Source organism: Nilaparvata lugens, chromosome 10 (genome assembly GCF_014356525.2).
Source record: "Nilaparvata lugens isolate BPH chromosome 10, ASM1435652v1, whole genome shotgun sequence".
Taxonomy (NCBI): domain Eukaryota; kingdom Metazoa; phylum Arthropoda; class Insecta; order Hemiptera; family Delphacidae; genus Nilaparvata; species Nilaparvata lugens.
The window spans coordinates 25,704,948-25,722,222 of NC_052513.1; the positions used below are offsets into that span (position 1 = coordinate 25,704,948).

Here is a 17,275-nt window from a genome sequence, read left to right on the forward strand (position 1 = left end):
TAAACATTGAACGTTTTTATATTTCAAGTTTATGAATTGCTTATTGTTACGAAAATTCAACACCATACTGAGAGTGATTATTCATGATCAAACTGTTCCAAATAAGTTTTATTGGAATACAAGCACTGTGAAATTTATTTTCAAATGTAATAATTTTCAATTTTGGGAAAGTTCTTCTCATTTTTCACATTGAAGCAAAAAAGTATTCAAACCTTAATAAATCTACTGATAGTATAAAAAATATGAATGGATATCCTAACGATAAGAAATGGCAACCGACTATTTATCCATGATTTTATTATCAGTTTTATAATATGAAAACTAATTCAATACTACAACAATTAATACTAATACTAATTAAATAAATGCTAAACCAACTTAAATAAAATTATAGAAAATTATTTAGTTAATCTTCAAATAGATTCTACCATCATTTGAATTTGATTCAACATAATTGTTAAGGTTTTAAAGAAAATATATTTCAAATAATACCTGTTTTGTCTACAAACTAATCTTGGTAATTGGACTAGGGTCATAAATGACATTAAACTTATGTTATTGAATGGTTAAAAATCAATAATCATATATTACTAATATATTTTTAACATATTTTAGAAACTTGCCTAGTGATCTGTATTACAGTATATACAGTACGTGAAACTTATCTCTCTAAATTATTGAATATTTCTAATTTAACATTAATGTGAAATGGCTATAATATTCCTTGCATAATGTTTTGCTTCAATCCTACTTTTTATCATTGTGTTATTAGAAGTTTCTTCGAATATCTGCAGTATCATAATAATAAATCAATAAATTTAAAATTTATAAAGAATAAAGAATTGCTAATTATTTTTTTCAATTGATATAAATTAAATTGACAAATGCACGTTACACTGTTTGGGCTTTGGTATAAGTCTCGTGTTGAATAGATTCATAAAATACAAAATGCAAATACTAAGTCATTTAGTATAAAAAAAGTATATTTTATAAGGTAATAATAATCATTATTGTTGGATAATATCGTTGATTTCTGATTGGTCTTTCCCTCATATAAGAAGACGATAATTTCCATTCAAATGCTCAAAAGTTATCATTTAAATAACTAACTGACAGTCGAGAATTCATAATTGTATTCTATGACTGAAATAAATTTATATTGACCAGCAGTCAACTATAATTCCTAAAAAAATATTTAAAATGAATTTTCTATTTGTATTGATTGAACATATACTCATTGTACAAAAATTGTACCTTCGGATTGAGTAATGATTCCAAAAAAGATTCTAAAAAAGTATTCTTAACAAAAAATCTGAGTAAGTTGGAAATATTGTAATAATTCTTCCACATTCCCCTTATAATAGCTCAATATAAAACTTTTTTATAAATTAGAAACTAAATTCGCTTATTCAAAGTTTATTAGAACATTAAAAGTATAGATTTTTCATTTTTACATTTTTCAATCGAATGATCATATCATTTCTAATAATGCAATAATAATTCCAGTGATAAGGTACAAAATAATCAATATACAGTAAAAAAACCAACCATGAACGAACGGAATGGAATCGTATCCTAAACATAATATGGCTCTTAAAAATTAATAAAATTTGTAATAAAAATTTATAATAATATAATACCCTGAATTTATATTACAATATACAAATATTACACTACAATAGACACAAAAACATTTCTTATAGATTACGGAATGTATTATTTAGATTTACCTCTAAAATGAAACTACAATCACAATCCTGATTAAATCGTTCTCACTTTGAATGTTTAAAATGAAATGAATAATGTTTATATATCGTCGAACAGACCCCTGGGAGGCTGGCCTATTCTGGCCAGATTGAACTCTGGCCCTTCTTCCAGGTTGCTCTGGTAAGAGTCGATCGGTTCAGCAGCTGCAAGCAGGTTTGACCTTGAAGAGTCTTCCCGAATTATTGATCTCCCTGTAAAAATGAAATTGAAAAAGTACCACATCATTCTGCCTTTGAACCAAGTGGAAAAGATGCACTCCTGCAATCATTTAGTTACTTTTTTACAATGGAAGCAACAAGTAGAAACCCAAATATGCTCCCTTAACAACAACATAACAATAAGACTCCAATACAATTTTTATTTAAAACAAAAATTATTAGTAATCTCACGTTAGAAAACTTTATGCAAAAACTAATATAATCGTAGCAGTTTTCAATAGATGCTGGAATTTATGATCATAGATGGATGAATGAATTATTTAGAAATAGACCTTAAACAGCGCAGAGGGACGCTTGCTTTGGAAAAACATTTAAAGAACCTCTTCACCAGAACCTCCTGATTATTAAACTATGAAAACAGCATTTAATCAACCAGTTGACATATCATATAACATAATTTTTTGAATGAAATGTTTCAATAATCACTTTCTGATGGTTCGGAATCCACCTGACACTGTAGGTCCACTCATCTCCCATTAGCAACATCCCTCACTTTTGCCAAGCACAAGCCTAGGGCTTGCCTAGCCTCAGCAAATATTCTGTCCATTATCTCCAAATCAATGACTTGATTAAGTGCATTAATGAAGAGGTAAGAATCGTCATAACCTTGATGCTAGACAGTTAGTTACAGTGAATAAAGTATAAACTTACCCTCGTTAGAAAGTGCAGTTGAATTTCTAAAACGCTCTTGGTATTGTCTTCTCCTTCCTGCAGTTTCCTCACAGCGCTGCCGTCGTCTTTTTTCTGAAAAATATAACAATCTCAATAAACATTTATAAAAGTGATAGATTTGGGTTGAAGATTATTAGAAATACCACTTTGAAGTACAAGGTATCGTATTCAGCAAAACATAATCTAATTTCTATAATCTGATAAACTTTCATTTGCCTATTCAAGTTATATTCAAAATAATTAAAGTTACTACATTATTTAACTACATTGATCTATTATTAATTTATGGACTGAGAACTATTTTATATAATTTGTAAATGTAGAAATTAAGAATCTGAGTGCCCTTTTTTAAAACTTATTCTTTACATGTTTCGGCATCTAGCGAATATAAGCTTTAAGAAAGGGTACTTAGAACTTTATTTTGCAGTTAGATAAGAGTAGCCCTAACCAAAAAGTTGATTTCTAAATTTCTAATTGATGTAGGTTTATAGAATTACATTTTTGAAAATCCTAAATTTCAATTTTAAATATAAATAATCCACCTTAATTCACAATTACGTATTTTTCTGACAATTGATATCTTATCAGGTATACCGCAATGACTTGAATTACAGCCATCTACTATAGAAGGCGATGGAAAAAGAAACTTGGCAACTATGCCGTCCTATTATTTACACAGACTTTTCAAGTCAATCTCACTATATATCAAATCAAATCAAGTTTTTTATATAGGAATTGTGTGAGCAACATCTTAACAAAATGAAAAATATGTGAGATCTGTGAAATTGAAAATCTAAGTACCTTTTTTCTAAAAACGTCTATTCACAACATGTTTCAACATATTAATTCAATTTTCAAGTGAGTGGATGAAATAGATCTAAAAAAGATCTATACATGTAAAAAGTTAATATGTGAGATGTATTTCTTCAACTAGTACAATAAACTTGACAGTTTTTGCTGTAAATAAGTGTATGTTCATTGATTTTTTTATCATAATATGGTTTACCTCTATTGACAAGTTCTCGGCCTTCTTCAATTAAATCAGTGGTAACTTCATCGTCATCGAGAAACTGTTGAAAGCCGATAAAAGAGAGCAGCCGAGAGCCTATGTTGAAGTAAGTGGTGAAGCAGAACGCCAGTATTGCCATCGGAAAGTAGATGTTGAATCCATCCGAGATTATCGAAACAACGTCCATGTGACCCATCACCTGGCAATCGAAATTCCCAAAAATATTAGGGATAATATTGCAAGAAGTAGTAGTAGTAAAACAACCTTTATTGACAAAATTATAGTAAACAATACAATACAACAATAGAATTTATTACATGATAAATTGAATTATATTTGATATTATAAGGTTGGTGACTGGCATAACATTTGAAGTTGTCTGCCAGGAGTCGGTCGGAGCCTAATAATTGAATTCCAATATCAAATCCTTTCTCAAATTCAAAGCCGCTATCAGAAATGCTGTCAATCTATCCCAACACTTCCCGTTCAACCATTCGATAACCTCAACCTCGGAGAGTCTACATTTCCCAAACCATGTTCTTCGGACACCCGCCAATATCTGACAAACCCCCATAAAGTGCAGCATGTCCTCTTTCTCTGCCAAATTGCACAAGGAATACAACCACTGTCTCTCCTCTCTTCCATGCGCAAAGTTGAGATAGAAGAGTGAACCTCTGGCTTTAAAAATCAAACTTATCTTTTTTCTATCATAGCCCGAGTTTAGATAAGATTTAACATCATTCCGCTGTTCTAACTATACAGCGGATGAAACTGCTTGATTAGCTCTCCTTACCCATTCAACTCTCATTTTCTCTTTCATTCCTTCGCACATGGACCTGAAATCATTTCTCTATTCAGTCCTATTTATCAAACATCTCAAAGAAGTCTCTAGGAAATAATAGTGTACATTATAGTAAACTTGTGTTAGTTATTGTGTCTATGTAATTGTGTCTGGAATCCTATAAATCACTGAAATCAGTGTTAAATTTATTAAAAGTATCTAATTGCAAAAATCACTTAAATCTGCGTTGGAATTCATTTGAAATGACTTTATTAAAGAAAAGGTCGGAGTATTAGTGAGCTAATTTAATAAAAATAATAGGAATGTAAACAATATTACAATTTATTATTTTAATGATATAAAAAATGACTAACTATGAAATATAGAAAAATATTTTACTGTTGTACATATTTGCAAGGTTCTGCAGATATGCTCATTTTAGTTGACAAACTATTGTATTTGTTAAAATAGATACTACAAATTAGTTGCTGATATCAAATTGTTTTCTTTAAAAACTATTGTGAATCACAACATTATTTTGAATTCTTGACTGCTATCTACATTAATAGCTTTACATACTGCATTAGGATCAAACACTAATTGAAAAATATATACAAACCGATACAATATCTTCATTTTCCACTGAACCACTGATTGATTTCTGAATAGAGTTGAAAATTATAAACAACACGATTAGTATAGTAACGTTGCAAGAAAACATTTTTTGTTGAGGATGATGCTCACATAAGTTTAGGCTTGTGTGTGGGTGAGTGGACCTACAACTTTAGGTGGGTTCCGAACCACCGGGAAGCGATTTCTAAATTCATAAATGGTACTTAGAGGATTGAGGCTCCTAAATTGGTCACTCTGACAAGTTACAACGAGACTAGCAGGCCCATGATGGAGCTTAACTTATCTAGCATACCTTCGCGACCACAAAAACAAATCGCTCCCACCTTCACTTTTGAATCAAGTAATACGATACGTACCGTATCATTGGATGGAGTACCTGGACTGGTCTAATGGATCAAAATTCGGGTAAGGAACAGTTTTGGGCTGTGCCTGTTTGTCCTCTACCAAATTATGAAAAATATTGTATAATTGAATCAATATAAGAATATGAATTAAAAAAATATAACCATAACACAAAACTATTGTAATTGATCAAAACATAACCCACCTGGGTATAGTAAGTCTCCATAATATGACTTTTAATTATATGACTATCCATGTGAATAAGTCCGAGAAAATTGAGACAGAGTGGAGGAGTTAGACGACATAACATCCTGAAAATTAAGAATAAGTGTTTTTAGAAAATATTTTCAGTTGAATTATTCATTTATTATCTCACACACAGATATATAAAATTTGAACGTGAATGACCAAATGACACCACAAAATGATTTTCGGGTGAATCATTCTTGTTGAACGTTAGTTCTTGCGATTAAAAATCGTAATTGAGAACTCAGAAACTTCCTCAACAATATATTTTGCAAGTTGGAATGGTTATCAAACACACCCTATTAATTGAAAAATGATGATGATTATTATAGGCCTATAGAATGTTTAAAAATGATCTGAAGAGAAACTATTTGATTGTCTACGAATGATAATTTAATGAAAAAGCCTGATAAAAACAATGGAACAAATTAAAGTATGATTTTAAAATAGTATAGGAATGGATAAACAAATAAGTAACGTTATTGTTATGTTTAATAAACGGATTTATGCTATGTTATGAGTTATGTTTAAAATACTAAAATACTTACATGCCAGAGAACAGTAGGCTGTGCTCATCAGTCTGGTGGTGTGGAGCCAAGTAGTAGTAATTGAGAACTCGTATTTTCAAAACAGTCGAGTAGGCGCAGTAGCATAAATATGCTATGATTATTGTAGACATAATCTGCAAACCAATTAAAGCAATAATGTTCAATAACAACAGTCACAAAAAAATAAATGAGAATAATATCAACCTATACACAAAAAAAAAATCGAGATTCAAAATTGGAGATTGATATGGTAAGCCAAGAGAAGTTGCTAGAATGCATTCTCACCCTTCAGCATTTCAAGAATAATTATTAGATCAGCAAAGATACAAATACAAGTTTGCTATATTAGAAAAGTTATCAGCACAAATGGAAGTTCAACATCAGAATTTCACGAATAATTTTATACCATATCATAAAATTATAATAGATTATGAAGAGAAAAATTATATTGTTAGTGACAAAATAATGAAAATAGCCAAATTCCCATTAACATGACGATTCTATTGCAACACAAACTTACTAAATTAGTTTTCATCCCTGAAAATAAACATATTATATTATCAGGACAAGTAAATCAATTGCAAACCTTTTCCATAAGGATATCATCTCTGACACGTAACTCATTAAAGTAGAGAATTCACTCAGTTAGTATTCCAATTTATATTCCATTTACTATTCACATTTACATTCCATGATTTTCTAACTGTCTCCTGATTTGTAAATTTTCTAATTTTAATAATACTGTACTGTATTAAGAACTAGATTTTACAAAGCCATATTGCCTCTAAAATATCAACGTAAACGAACTGTATTCAGATATTTTCTTGATTTTAAAATTAGAATTAATTGATACTAGACAATAAATCAATTTGGTCCCGGCTGAAGTAAGACAGTCGTAAGGCCCATTGACGGCTTTAATTGTATTAATTATTATATTATTAAACTAAAATCCAAATTAAATGCTGTAAATCATCCCGAAGACTTCTGCTAATGGAAATATTGACAACAGGGTAAACAGCTAGATGGAAACTATTATATGTATTCAGGCAAGGTGGGACCTTCTCGTAAGGGACTCCTTACCAACAAAAGCCATACGAATTTACTTTTTAATAAATCAAATAAATGACTTTAGATGAGAAACAATCAGCCGACGAACCTCAATAGTGAAGTAATCGTAGTGTTCCTTGGACCAGTTGAAAAGCTGGGCGAAAATTGACAAAACAGGCTCCTTGTTGAAGAATGTCACCTCTGACCAGACAACAGCTGCTGACAAGATGGCCGAAATTATAGCTGCCGTGCGGAGTAGGTAGCATTGGATCTGACAGCGCCAATACCATTCTGTTCACAGCAAACATCAGATTAAAATTGAAAACAGAGATAAAAATTAAACAGTAAATTTTGAGAAGAAAAGTCTTGTAGTACTTTGATTAGAGCACAATTAGATAATGCAGAATTGGGACATGAAGAGAATAAGAGTGAAAGAGTTAGGATGAGAATGCAAGTTTATTACACAAGGGTTTATTCTTCGTTGAATTATCACTTTTACTTTGTGAGTTAATAGTACAGTATATTTCTCATGAATGCGTATGGATTAAACTTGAGTAATGTTGAACACCATATTTAAATCAAAACATGTGAGATACTCCATCTGAAATACATGAAAGATGTAATAAGAATCCTGATTCCCAATGTTATCACACATGGACGCTACAGATATACGTCAGACATCAAAAGAATTATTTATAATCTTCTCAACGCAACGATTTCTAATGATATCGGTTCATTGGCAAAATATAACATCTACTTGATGCACCGCCCAGCAGTTAGAAATAGAACAAAATACAAATTCAGTCATATCAAAAAATGTAAATGGATTTGATCATTGAGTGCGTTTTTAGCATATTGACAACTAGCAGGTGATCCTTGCTCCGCAAGGTTCTAATTTAAAACTTGAAAAACTGAAAACTTTACCTACAGAAATCTCGAAGAATTTAAAATAAGTCTATAACCATGCTTGGTAAAATGAGAATCTATATGCAAAATTTCAAGTTAATCAGTCCTGTAGTTCAGACGTGATTCGTTCATTCGTGAATTTCCTATTCCGTACGTGTATAAGCCAATTCTTTCTTATACGTTATAGATACTGAGCTTCTAACAAAATGTTGAAAATTTCTGTTTTGGATCATTTCTAAATTATTAATGTAAAACAATGAGGAATGATTGAGACTCTTACCAATGGTAGGCGTATAGATAACATTCAGCCAGTTGGGGCGTGAAGGAGGAAACGAAGGCTTGAATTTGTGATCTCGGCTAACTTGATTTCTGGTCACATCATCTAGAAAGATAATCCTTTCTACTAGCAAATCCCATTGCGTTTCACAGCGTCTATAGATTTGCAAAGCTTTGATGAGCTGTAAAAAATTAATAAAAAATGTTTGAATTATTGAAGTTTGTAGTGGGCTAGATATATTGTGTTTGTTCAAACATAGAATGAAATTATTCATTTTCATTTCATAGTCACATTAGATGCTTTTATAATTTGAGAAGCTTAAAAACGTAATATTCACACTTCCACAAACGTTTGTTTGAACATGCCATTTTTATTCCAAACAATTTTTTTCAAGTGGAAAATTGTGCAATATTTGAAGAAACGATTGAGATTATTTTGAATTTGAAATTGATGTACAACACTAAATGTAAAAATAAAATTATTATTATTTCTGATTTTAACCAATATACAATCATAAAGAAAAGATATGGCATGGTATGGGGCGGTTATTTTACAATTTTTAATGTTAACTCAAGCTGGTAGTCTTAATACTTATTTTTCGTGAAGCTATGTGACGCTGTAAGTCTCTCATACTGCCCCGTTCTTACACTCTCACCCGACCAAAACAGTAATAATAGACAGTAGACGACAATTGTAGACTTGAGTTAACAAGAAATCATTTTCTCTATGCAATGATAGTACAATCAGATTGTTTTATTCTTGATTTTAATAAAATGATTTGACAGATTGGTTTTAATTTTCAAATTGTCAAGAAAATCTACCCAAATAATTTTATTTGTATTATTCAATTATATCAAATACTGCAATAAGTTTACCTTCTTATAAAATCTTATATGGATCTCTAAATCTTGAAACGTGAAGCTTAAAATGAATTGAATCAACTGATATGATCTAAACTCTAAATGAAGAGCATTATAACAAACGAGACTTGATATGAATAAATTAAACAAGACTTAATATGGATTTAATCCAGTTTGAAATGAAATTTTGTTTAAACTGGCGCACAGTGCAAACGGCACTTATAAAATTATTTATTTGGTGATAATATTTTCCATGAAATTGTTACCTTCTTGTGTAGTCGAATTAGACCTTTGATTGATGGTACATCCATGGCATCCTCCATGTTTCTCTGTCGACGTTTCATGCCCTGCCTCAAATCTCGAGGTATTTTGTGCATTATGGTTTCCAGTTGCCCATACAGAGGATCGCCGGGTCTAATGCAACAAGCATATGATTGCACGGCCTGAAATGTATGGAAAATTGTGAAACTTAAAAAAACTGGAATTTTAATAGATTTGAAAGACAATTTTCGATAAATCTAAACTAAACGTCCACTTATAAAACTTCCCTGTGAAACAGGAGTAAGCTGCTATTTTGAGTTGTCGAAAACCTTTATGTAAAATGGTGCTGTAGAACACATTGATGTAACGTTGTGTTACTTGGAATAATTTTAACAAGACAATTTGTATATATGTTCCATTGACTGCAAATCATCATGATAATAAACCAATGAGCAATAAATAAATCTTGTTTGCAAGAAGTTCTTGTTTTTTTAGTTGGACAGATGGAAAATTTCTCAAAAAAATTAATTGATTAATCTCTTCGAACAATTGAATAAGCTGAGTATTTGAGAACCTCCAGCGGAAGGTCTGCACTCTGCATAGCATGAAGGAATGAACAGAATATTGACTAATAGGCCTACTTTATATTGTTTATCTATTTATTTATATTAAACAATACTCTCACTGCACTTTTCTAGAATTTTATATACAAAAAGAGAATGAATCGACTTGAAATAAAGGTCAGTAATATTCAAGTGTCCATTCAAAATCGTTATGGCATTATCGTCTAGTCTTATCGAAGCTAGTCGTGTTTGATATAAAATATAATGAGGGTACAAGGGATTGTCTGTAATTATAAAATTAATATTATCTGGAATATTTTAATATTTATTGGGAAATGATGTATAATTTCCGAATGATCTTCCATAACAGTACTTACTTCAAGCACGTCATCCAAACATTCTTCAGACTCGCTCTTATCAGAAGACAATTTCGAAGCTTTAAAGTAGGCGTGGTTGAGGGTGTGAACCCGGGAGCTGGCATTCCAGAATGTTCTAGGCACCTCAACCAGTGAATAGCCAAGAAGCAACACCAGCAGGAATAGACCCCACGTGTTGCTGGCTGATGAAGCGATTGCTTTCAGCTTTTGCCTGTCAATTCAAGAAAATTACATCTTTTTAAATTCTAATTCGAATTTGTACGCAGAATTTGTATTTCACTTGGAATATCTACCCATTCAGCCATTTCTGACAGTTTGAAGTGAATCTCATTATAAAAGAGTTCCACTTGATTCCCACAACGTATATAGTAGAGAATATGATAAAAATAGTGTATTGGAAGTAGTTCATTTTATAATTTCATTCCTTCAATTGAAGTTGAAGTTATTATGAACTAGCAGGTAACCCGTGCTCCGCAAGTGTCTAACTAGAAACTTGACAAACTGAAATTATGAAGAATTTTAAATAGGCCTATAACCATCCTCGGTAAATTAAGAATCTAGTTAACCAGTCCAGTAGTTCAGACGTGATGATGCGTCATTCGTGAATCATCCCGTACATGTATAAGCCAATTCTTTCCTTTATTATGTTATAGATAAACAATAAGCTTCCAAAACTGTAAGAGCCGTTTTCACAGTGACAGTTTAAACTAAATTTCATTTCAACTGGATTAAATCCGTATCAAGTCTAGTTTGTTATAATGTGTTTCATTTTGAGTCTAAGCCACCAGCTGATTGAATCGAGTTTAAGCTTTGACTGTGCAAACGGCCCTAACTGTTCTAAGTTTCAGGAACAAAGTCTTGATAGTAAGCTTGTTCCATGAAAAGAATTATTTCTCAGAACTACATACAGTCATCTATGTATGAACTAAAGTTTAATAGATTTTCATAGTGTGACATTTATAGTGGAATGAGAATTAATGGTTAGTCACTTAGACTAGTTCCAATGACAACCAACTTAAAAAAAGAATTATTAAAACATAAAAAAACCCTCAGATACAGGAATGACATATTTTACTGTCTGTAATTGGTTACTGCCATTATTAGGAGTATTGTAAAGGATTCTATGTTCAAAACTTTTGTTTTCATTGTTATTTTATATTTTCAAGAGAAATATGAAATGAAATTGAGAATATTCTTCATTAGGTGAAGTTAGGACTTGAGAGAGTTCTCTCTACCCCTGACCTCAAAATCATGCACCAAAATAACTTGATTTATAAAGGAGAGAATACAGTAGTAATGAGAAATATCAATTAGATCGTCGACACTTGACTTGGACGGAAGTTTATAAGTTTGAATTATTCAAATTGAATGACGTTATTTTTTCTGAATCCCCGTGTGTCTTGCTGTCTCCCCAATTATTCATTCATTTAGTATAATGACAAAACTCACCCATCTAGAAGTACTCCTGGTTTAACAGCTAGATATATGAGAAGCATGATGCATATGAATAGATAAGATCCGTAGTATATTGTGTTATCAACCAATGCTGATTTCAGTTTTCCTTGGAATGTAAATTCTCCGGCTTTGGCATAGGACTGCATCAATGGTAACACGAGCCTGCAATCGTTATTATAAAACTCTAATCAAATTAAAAGAAACTTTGCTGATTGATATGAAAATTTAGATAAAAAGGATATTATAAAAACGTATTAGTATTATAGGTAAAAGAAAAGGTTTCCATTAATCTAAAGACAACATAGCAATTCAAGGTCATTAAAAAAATGAATAATAATAGTTTGAAAACCCATCTTATAGCCACCACAAGCCAACGTCACGTAGCTAAAAATACGCCTTCAGGAGACGTAGCTGTTGATCTCCTAATGTTAAATCTTTGCTGGACCGGTTTGAAATTGACAAATTGATTGACATTATGAGATGTGTCGGCTACGTCTTTCAGAATAAATATTTCTAGCTACGCTACGTTGATGTGTGATGGCCTTAGTTGAGTAAAAATTAATATTTATAACAATCCTAATTCTGAAAAACTCTAAAAAATCCAAGTCACTTTCGATTAATAAAAACTTGTTCTAAATATTTCAAGTTCGGAATTTGTAAATTTGAATATTTAATTCACTCTGAAAAAGTGTCATTGTTATTTTTTAGCTTATTAAGAGCATATTAATTCATTATCACATTAATACCTGAGAATAATGTATAATTGCAATGTAATGAATAAGTAATGTGTGATAGAATATGTATAGGGCCTAATTATCTCAAGTTACTTACATATAAAATTTTAAATTATAAAAAATGAAGTCTGTACACAAATTAGATTATCATACATTGCTCATCTACTCCTTCAAATTTTTCTTGATCTTGTAATTTAGAACATTTCAGCAGAATTATTTATTATATTATTGATAATTTACAGAGTATGCTCTATATTGAATATTGTTCTATCATATTCTCATACTTGCATTGATTCATCAACAAGTCCCAACTATGAATTTGCATTAGTTTTAAACATATAACTCCCACTTTCATCCTGCTTAGATTCTTTGACCATGTCACAAATCAAATTTGAATGGGATTACCATTTCTGTAGCACAATCTGTATAGATTCCATTGCTGGTTTTAACAATTATTCTCCTACTGTGGTTGATTGAGAAGTTCCTCTTTAATTCCCTTTCTTTATTTAATCACATTGTGAATAATTTAGTCATTTTTATATTAATTACTATCTACTTGAACATAATTTTTAATCATAAATTATCATAATTTATAATCATGAATCATTTATAGCAATCATAATTCTGAAAGACTCTCAAAAATCCAAGTCACTCATATTTTCATTATCTACTTTATCAAGATTCCCATTCTTAGTATTGTAATCACATTATCACTTATTAATCCTATTTCACTTTGTCATGGCCTATTTGTTATATTATTTTCATTGAAAATCAGAATTGTTATACCGAAAATTATACAGTACCAAGTTAAAAATTGAGAGGACCAGTAAACGATTCTCCAAAGATTGGGCAGAACGTTTTCGGGCACAAAGCTCCACGGCTCTTCGCAAAGGATCAAGGGTGCAGCAGATCCATTTGCTAGGAGGGTGTAGTCTGGATGCACGTTCGCCTGGATGCATTGTCTGAATACAGTCTGCAACCAAAAATAAATCAAAACTATCGATCAGATAAATTAAAAATCACTTGTAACCGTCTTGTGTAATGCATCCCAACGAGATACAAGGCAAACCGAAATCTAGGTTCTACGAAATTGTGGAGAACAAACCCGTTGAATGTCTCTCTACTCACTAGGAGAGTTGTGTGCGGCAAACCTAACTCTAGGTTCTACTCAATTTATTATGAGGAACAAACTCGTTGAAAGGCACTCTACTCAATGGAGGAGTTGAGTGTGGAGCCTCTTTTTTGGGGATTTGCACCTTCACAACTTGAATATCTATGCAGTTCATATGTGACAGACGTCCTTGACACTGCCTATATGAAAATTTCAGTCCTTGGCAACGGCTTCAAGTAACTCAAAAGAGTATGAAGAGTTGAAATTTGTGATCCTCCAAAAAAATGTAAATCAAATACTTTCGCTTTCCCTCTTTTAATTATGATAATGTCAATCTCATGATAATTGTTGTAAATCAAATACTTTCGCTTTCCCTCTTTTATTTATGATAATGTCAATCTCATGATTATTGTTGTAAATCAATTACTTTCGCTTTCCCTCTTTTATCTATGATAATGTCAATCTCATTATTATTGTTGTAAATCAATTACTTTCCCTTTCCCTCTTTTATCTATCGATAATGTCAATATCATGATTATTGTTGTGAATCAAATACTTTCGTTGTAAATCAATTACTTTCCCTTTCCCTCTTTTATCTATCGATAATGTCAATATCATGATTATTGTTGTGAATCAAATACTTTCGCTTTCCCTCTTTTATCTATGATAATGCCAATATCATGATTATTGTTGTGAATCAAATACTTTCGCTTTTCCTCTTTTATTTATGATAATGTCAATCTCATGATTATTGTGTGATGTACTAAGTTCATTTTATATAGGTTGTAATATATCTAAAATGAAACAAAATCAATCCAAGAAAAATCGAACAATTGTTTGTGAATTTAATTTGTATCAATTGAGTTATATGAAGGATTTCTACCAGCTCAAACCTTTAAAGTAGCGTATCTAACTTGAGTAGTAATTCATTTTAGTAGAATGATTTTTTCAAAATAATAATAAGCATGATAACTATAATTTTATAAAATAAATTACTCACCGATGATACATCCAACGGTAGAACAAATATGATCAGAAGAGAGAAGTACCATGCTATCAACACAGCAATGGTAACCAGCACATTATGCTGATGCCAATTACCGTAACGGTAAAGCAAGCATGCTGCCAAGCAAAATGTTACCACAACTTCCGTAATCAACGGTGTCAACGTCATGTTTGTGTTTAAATATTTTCTAAAATATAAGTTATCAGATGGTATCTAGCTTTGAAATGTTGGTAGAGGAGCTGCAGTCGGTAGACGTTGTTGCTCTTTCAGTTTCTGGTCGGCTTCTTTTTGCATTCTTTCCAACTTCTCAAGTGTGACTGATTTCAATGGCATCAGTTTCGGCTTGCAGAAAATTAGCTCTTTAATCTCTTCATTGTGAACCAGGCCAGTAGTCGGTAGGTATTCTTGTATGTTGCTATCAGAGGAGCCTTCCACATTTGCCATTTAAATCGCCTGAAACCAGAGAAACAAATTGAATAGAACAGGATTTTTCTATCTTAGAATCAACACTCAATATTAATAGATTGCGATGCATGTTTTTATACATTTTCTGTTCATGTGGGGAAATTGGATGAGACACTGGCATTAATCCACTAAGGAATAGAAACTCATCTATTCACTGGCAGAGCTGGAGGATGAGCCTTGATTTTCCAATGAGATCCACTGCCATACCAGAGTCTGAGGGGAGGCACCCCGAGACCCTCGACACAGTCTATCTGGTTTTCCCAGTCAGTGACAAAAGAACTCAAGTATCAAGTTAGTGAGTATTAAAAGAAAAAAGTTTCACAGGTCGGTGGATTAAAATCTACAATTCATCTTTCTACAATGTACAATTTCTGAAGATTACCACTCATAGGTTTTTCAAGACCTGGCATGTCATATCAATCAATCAATCAATCATCAGTTTTATAAATTATGGGTAACTTACTGTATTTTGAGTGAAATTCTAAAATTATAAATTTGATTCATCTAAGACCAATTATTATTCAATTCATGTTATAAAGTAAAATTACAGCATCACAATCAATCCAATAACTGCTGTCTTTTCGCAATGGATTTGCAATAAGTTACTATACACTGAACTTGTTGCAACGACTAAAACATTAAAACACAGTTTCCGATACTGGCATCATCACAATTGCATCACCGATGCTGGTGACTAGCTGATGCTTCATTCTCGCCTAGTGGCTATTCATCTAATGATATTTCAATCTTTTTACCATGTAGGCTAGTTGATTGTAAGGCTAGTCAATTGTAAAATTTTGACGTAGATGAAATAGTGTACTGTATACACGTGTATTTAGGGCTATAAAGCACCCGTGAGATGATTAAAGCTACTATTAGATGACGCTTGATTTGTGTTTATACGAGATAAGTCACTCAATTGAAACTGTGACCACATAATGCTGCGACAGCATAATCCAACCTTCAACTAACGTTAATTTGACGTTTTACCAAACATATTCGACTAAAGTGTCCACCTCGACAGTAGAACCTTATCTTCTGCTAGCTAGTGCAAGTGGCTATCGATGTAGATGAGCACAAAAAAGGGTTGTAGAATTGATATACAATTCATCACACTTGTCAGTCATTACTGATTAGTACCGTAGAACGCAAATTTAGGGGCTAGTCTATGTTGTGCGAGCAACAGCATGTGATGTTCTACTTCAGCTAGAATAACATACAAGAATGTGAAAAATATTCAACAAATACTGTAGTCTATCAGTCTACAGGACAAATCACCTGTATCTGTCTTATAATTGGGTGTGTCTACAATAGAATTAAAAAATATAAAATAATTTTATTAAAGTAGTAATATCATGTAATCTATTCATGTCTTTTTATAACCAGCTTTTTGAATTAACCCAACTCAATCTAATAGATTTTATTAAAATCTATTATTTTCTAATGTATGCATTGATAAGAAATAATTTAAGTGCCAATATAGTTCAATATTGTGGCGTCACCGAGTATTTCTATGATTATGATCTTTAGATCGACTGAATGAATGACTATTAAATGTAAAAGATAAAGACTATGTAACATTTGGCGCAGTTTTGTATTAAATTTGAATTGATTTTAGATTATTTGTCAATATAAACAAGGTCTTATTGAACAAAATGTTTGGAGGACAATTTGACAATATTATGTATTACTGACAATCGGTATGAATTGATTTAAGTTTATATATTCTGAAATTTATTATTTACCTCAAAATATAGTGTATAACGATAAATCTTCTTTATTTAAATAAAAAAATTGGCACATCTTGAATGACAAGTTAGGTTACAATTCTAGACAACATGGCACTTGCAGACGACAAGCAAGTTAGACAACATTATTGTTAAAATTGATAATATCAATAGTCCATGATCCATCAATAATTATATAACGTTATCACTCATTAATAACATAAATATATCCATATTCTTAAAAAATTCTAATTTGATTAATTCTATATT

At 31.3% G+C, this 17,275-nt stretch overlaps 1 protein-coding gene across 1 annotated transcript; it reads right to left on the bottom strand.

Annotated features, from left to right (window-relative positions):
- Positions 1-168: 168 nt before the first annotated feature.
- LOC111061631 (LMBR1 domain-containing protein 2 homolog) lies at positions 169-17,134 on the bottom strand. Its single transcript, XM_039437048.1, has 13 exons — positions 17,024-17,134; positions 14,808-15,266; positions 13,500-13,669; positions 11,957-12,124; positions 10,508-10,718; positions 9,573-9,749; positions 8,450-8,627; positions 7,373-7,554; positions 6,217-6,350; positions 5,628-5,733; positions 3,664-3,865; positions 2,637-2,729; positions 169-1,958 (listed from the first exon to the last, which is right to left on the bottom strand). Exons 2-13 carry the CDS (start codon positions 14,979-14,981, stop codon positions 1,807-1,809), a joined length of 1,947 nt encoding a protein of 648 aa, XP_039292982.1. The 5' UTR covers positions 14,982-15,266; positions 17,024-17,134; the 3' UTR covers positions 169-1,806.
- Positions 17,135-17,275: the final 141 nt, after the last annotated feature.

Excerpts from the sequence above, each read along its gene's own strand:
- LOC111061631 (XM_039437048.1), bottom strand. The coding sequence starts at position 14,981 with ATGACGTTGACACCGTTGATTACGGAAGTTGTGGTAACATTTTGCTTG. Across the intron at positions 10,719-11,956 it reads CCAGGAGTACTTCTAGATGG|GCAAAAGCTGAAAGCAATCG; the intron begins GTGAGTTTTGTC and ends TTGAATTGACAG. Across the intron at positions 7,555-8,449 it reads TATCTATACGCCTACCATTG|AATGGTATTGGCGCTGTCAG; the intron begins GTAAGAGTCTCA and ends TGCTGTGAACAG.